The sequence below is a fragment of the Solanum verrucosum genome, unplaced genomic scaffold (assembly GCF_900185275.1).
Source record: "Solanum verrucosum unplaced genomic scaffold, falcon-dt-bn FXZP01000051.1, whole genome shotgun sequence".
Lineage (NCBI taxonomy): Eukaryota > Viridiplantae > Streptophyta > Magnoliopsida > Solanales > Solanaceae > Solanum > Solanum verrucosum.
The window spans coordinates 2,725,578-2,728,910 of record NW_026020110.1 but is presented as its reverse complement, the minus strand read 5'-3'; the positions used below and the strand labels follow the sequence as shown (position 1 = coordinate 2,728,910).

Genomic DNA, 3,333 nt, shown 5'->3' with positions numbered 1-3,333 from the left:
TATTAGAGAGTATTAGGAGTTTTACGTTTATTTCGAGCTCTTTTTTGGTGTTTTACATTTTCTTTTCAAGGAACTGTTTAGCTAGTGCTTTATTCTTGTTTAGTTTGAATCTTAGTTATTCTTTTGGTATTTATATATATAAAAAATACTCCTTCCGATTTATTTTATATTAATTAGTTTGATTCAACATAAAATTTAAGAAAAAAGGAAAACTTTTGAAATTTGTTTGTTTAAAATAAGTTATAGATATTTGTGTGGATATAAATTATTTTATAATGAATATTTTAAAATTAAGTTGTCATTTTATATAGAAATATGTCACGAATTAAAACAAAAAAAAAATAAACCATGAGTAATTAAATAACCACTAGACAATTTTTTGTACACTGTTTTTTAAAACAATTTAAGATTGTTAATTTTGAAATTCTCATTTATAAATTAGGAACGTGGGTGGGTGTTCAATTAGTGTGGCAATCGGAAATGTCGAACGTTGTAGTTTTGGACAACGGTGCCGGCGTAATCAAGGCTGGTATCGGCGGCGAAAGAGATCCAACTGCTATTGTCCCCAATAGCATGGGCCGTCCACTTTCTTCCAAGAAATGGCTTATGGCTGACCAGCTTCTTTCCCCAGACGTCGACCTCACTTCAGCCACCGCCCGCCGCCCTTTCGACCGCGGTTATCTTATCAACCCTGATCTCCAATCTTCCATTTGGTCTCACATCTTCTCAAACCTTCTCAAAATTACTCCTTCGCACTCTTCTCTACTTCTTACTGAACCCCTTTTCAATCTCCCTTCCATACAGCGCTCAATTGACGAAATTGTATTCGAAGATTTTAATTTTAAGGCCCTTTATGTATCTGATTCCCCTTCTTTGGTTCATCTTTATGAGGCATCTCGTCGCCCTTATGGCCTTGTTTCTAAAGCCCAGTGTAGCTTAGTTGTTGACTGTGGATTTTCTTTTACTCATGCTTCCCCGGTCTTTCAGAATTTTACATTGAATTATGCTGTTAAAAGGCTTGATCTTGGTGGTAAAGCTTTGAGTAATTACTTAAAGGAGTTGGTTAGTTATAGAAGTGTTAATTTGATGGATGAAAGTTTCCTTATGGACCATGTTAAGGAGGAACTTTGTTTTGTCTCTTTGGATCTTCCCAGGGACTTGCAAATTGCTAGGTAATGCTCATTAATTTTCAATTTACTTTCATATTTCCAATGACTTTGAATATTTGTTGTGTCATTGTTATCATTCTGTGGATATCAAAGTTCATGCCATTCCGAATTAAGTGACAAACTCTGTGGATATCAAACTTCATGGGCTGCACCTTATGGGGTCTGTTTGCTCTTATTTTACTTAAATAACTAGTTCAAAAGGATGGGGGCATTAACGCAGGATGGGTCGTGTACTGGACTACCCTTAATTAGTTCAAAGGGGTCTCTAATTATTTGAAGTCAATTATATGTTTTGGCCCCTCTGAAACAAATGTAGAATTAGGATCCTTCAATGCCATGACGTTTGAACCGTTTTCTAAACCTAAAACAACTTAAAACTTAGATTAAACCAGCAGAAAATCCACATTAAAGTAAGATGATCTTTGAGTGCCAAACATGCTGGGATCTCCCTTATTCATAACTACTGCATCAATCTCCCAGGAAACCGGGGAAGGACAATTTGTTTAGGTGCACGTATGTGCTTCCTGACGGTATTACACATACCAAGGGTTTTCTAAAAGACCCTGAAGAACCAAAGAGATATCTTCCTTTGTATGATGAAGCTCTGCAGCAAGTAGCAGAGGAACAAATTGATATGGATCGGCTTGAGAACACTGACAATTCCGAGGACAGGAACAGAAGAAATGGATCAAAAATTGATCTGACAAAAAATGTACTTTTTCCAAGCCCTTATAAATAGCTCGTCATCCTCTTTTCTTTTATTCTAATTTATTTGTATGAACAGGAATTTGGCTTGACAAATGAGCGGTTCCTTGTCCCAGAGATGATGTTTCGTCCAGCTGACTTGGGTCCGTATCACAGTGTATCTTTGACTTTTATTTCAGTTTTGTGTTCAATTGAAGAACCTGCTTCAATTATTCAGCATTTTTTCCCTTCCATGTGAATTAGAGTGTCTGGAAGTGTAGCTCTATGAATTTGTTTATTCCTAAGTATGAATTTGGTTGTCAGCATCTCAGTTATTGGTGGCTTACAGGACTGAATCAGGCTGGACTTGCAGAGTGCATTCATCGAGCTATCAGTTCCTGCCATTCTCATCTTCACCCTGTTCTATATGAGAGGTAGTGCAAAAGCCTCGGTGCATCTCAAAAGCTTATCTACTAATATTGGTTTATGCTTATCTTCCTTTTTCTAATGTCAATGTATTGAATTTGGACGAGGAAGCATTATTCTGACGGGAGGCAGTACTCTATTTCCTCATTTTGCCAAAAGACTGTAAGATGCAGCCTTTATTGCCCATTGCTTACGAAAAGCTGGATGTTCTATTTGCTTATGTATTGAAAATTCATCTCAATGCAGAGAAATGGACCTTTGGCCTCTTGTCCCAGATAAATATCGTTTAAAGATCACGACTCAAGAAGAGTAATATACTGTCCTTTTGGAGGAACTGTTCAAAGTGTTTGTACTTCTCTAACATGTCTTTTGTTACTGTTTGCAGTCCTATTCTAGGTGTTTGGCGTGGAGGATCACTCTTGGCATCAAGTCCCGACTTTGATGCGATGTGTATCACAAAAGCTGAATATGAGGAGCTGGGATCAGCAAGATGTCGAAAGAGATTCTTCCACTAACTTTTCTAGTGTTATGGAGAGGAGAAATTCAGATTTTAGGATGATCGTCGGCCTCTGCAGTTGCAAATGAGCTAAATATGGATGTGTTTTCCCGAGAAAAAAAAATCAGATTTGTTCTGAATGATTCTTTTTCTAGTCTGTTTCTTTTAAATATTGCAGAACTCCTTGGTTGGTCTAACTTATCTGCAATGAAATGTTGTTGGCATCTTCAATGTCAATCCTTTTTCTCGTCTCGTGTCGCTTGTCCTTGATTGTAGTATGGGTGTTATGCTGCAACTTGTTAAGGACAAGATGAAATTACGCATATCATTGGTTTGTACGACTACGACATGTGGATCAAGACTGATGGAACAACTTTGGTGAATATTTGTTTGATCTTATTGGACAATGATGATAGGATCAAATGGACTAAGACAAGTTTCTGAGTCGGTCAAACAAATGAAACTGCTTCTGGTGATTGCCTAACATTGTTAGCATGATGGACAACTGTATGATTGTGTATATATTAATGTAATTATATAGTGCTATAAATTAGTATT

General features: G+C 36.8%; 1 protein-coding gene across 1 annotated transcript; it reads left to right on the top strand.

Moving 5' to 3' along the window:
- The first annotated feature begins 457 nt into the window (after window positions 1-457).
- LOC125825329 (actin-related protein 6) lies at window positions 458-3,109 on the top strand. The gene is made up of 7 exons (XM_049504675.1): window positions 458-1,172; window positions 1,650-1,881; window positions 1,954-2,017; window positions 2,203-2,287; window positions 2,391-2,441; window positions 2,526-2,588; window positions 2,665-3,109. Exons 1-7 carry the CDS (start codon window positions 481-483, stop codon window positions 2,792-2,794), a joined length of 1,317 nt encoding a protein of 438 aa, XP_049360632.1. The 5' UTR covers window positions 458-480; the 3' UTR covers window positions 2,795-3,109.
- The last annotated feature ends 224 nt before the right edge of the window (window positions 3,110-3,333 follow it).

Coding starts and splice junctions, on each gene's coding strand:
- LOC125825329 (XM_049504675.1), top strand. CDS start 481: ATGTCGAACGTTGTAGTTTTGGACAACGGTGCCGGCGTAATCAAGGCT. Junction 1,173..1,649: donor AGGGACTTGCAAATTGCTAG/GTAATGCTCATT, acceptor TCAATCTCCCAG/GAAACCGGGGAAGGACAATT. Junction 1,882..1,953: donor AAATTGATCTGACAAAAAAT/GTACTTTTTCCA, acceptor TTGTATGAACAG/GAATTTGGCTTGACAAATGA.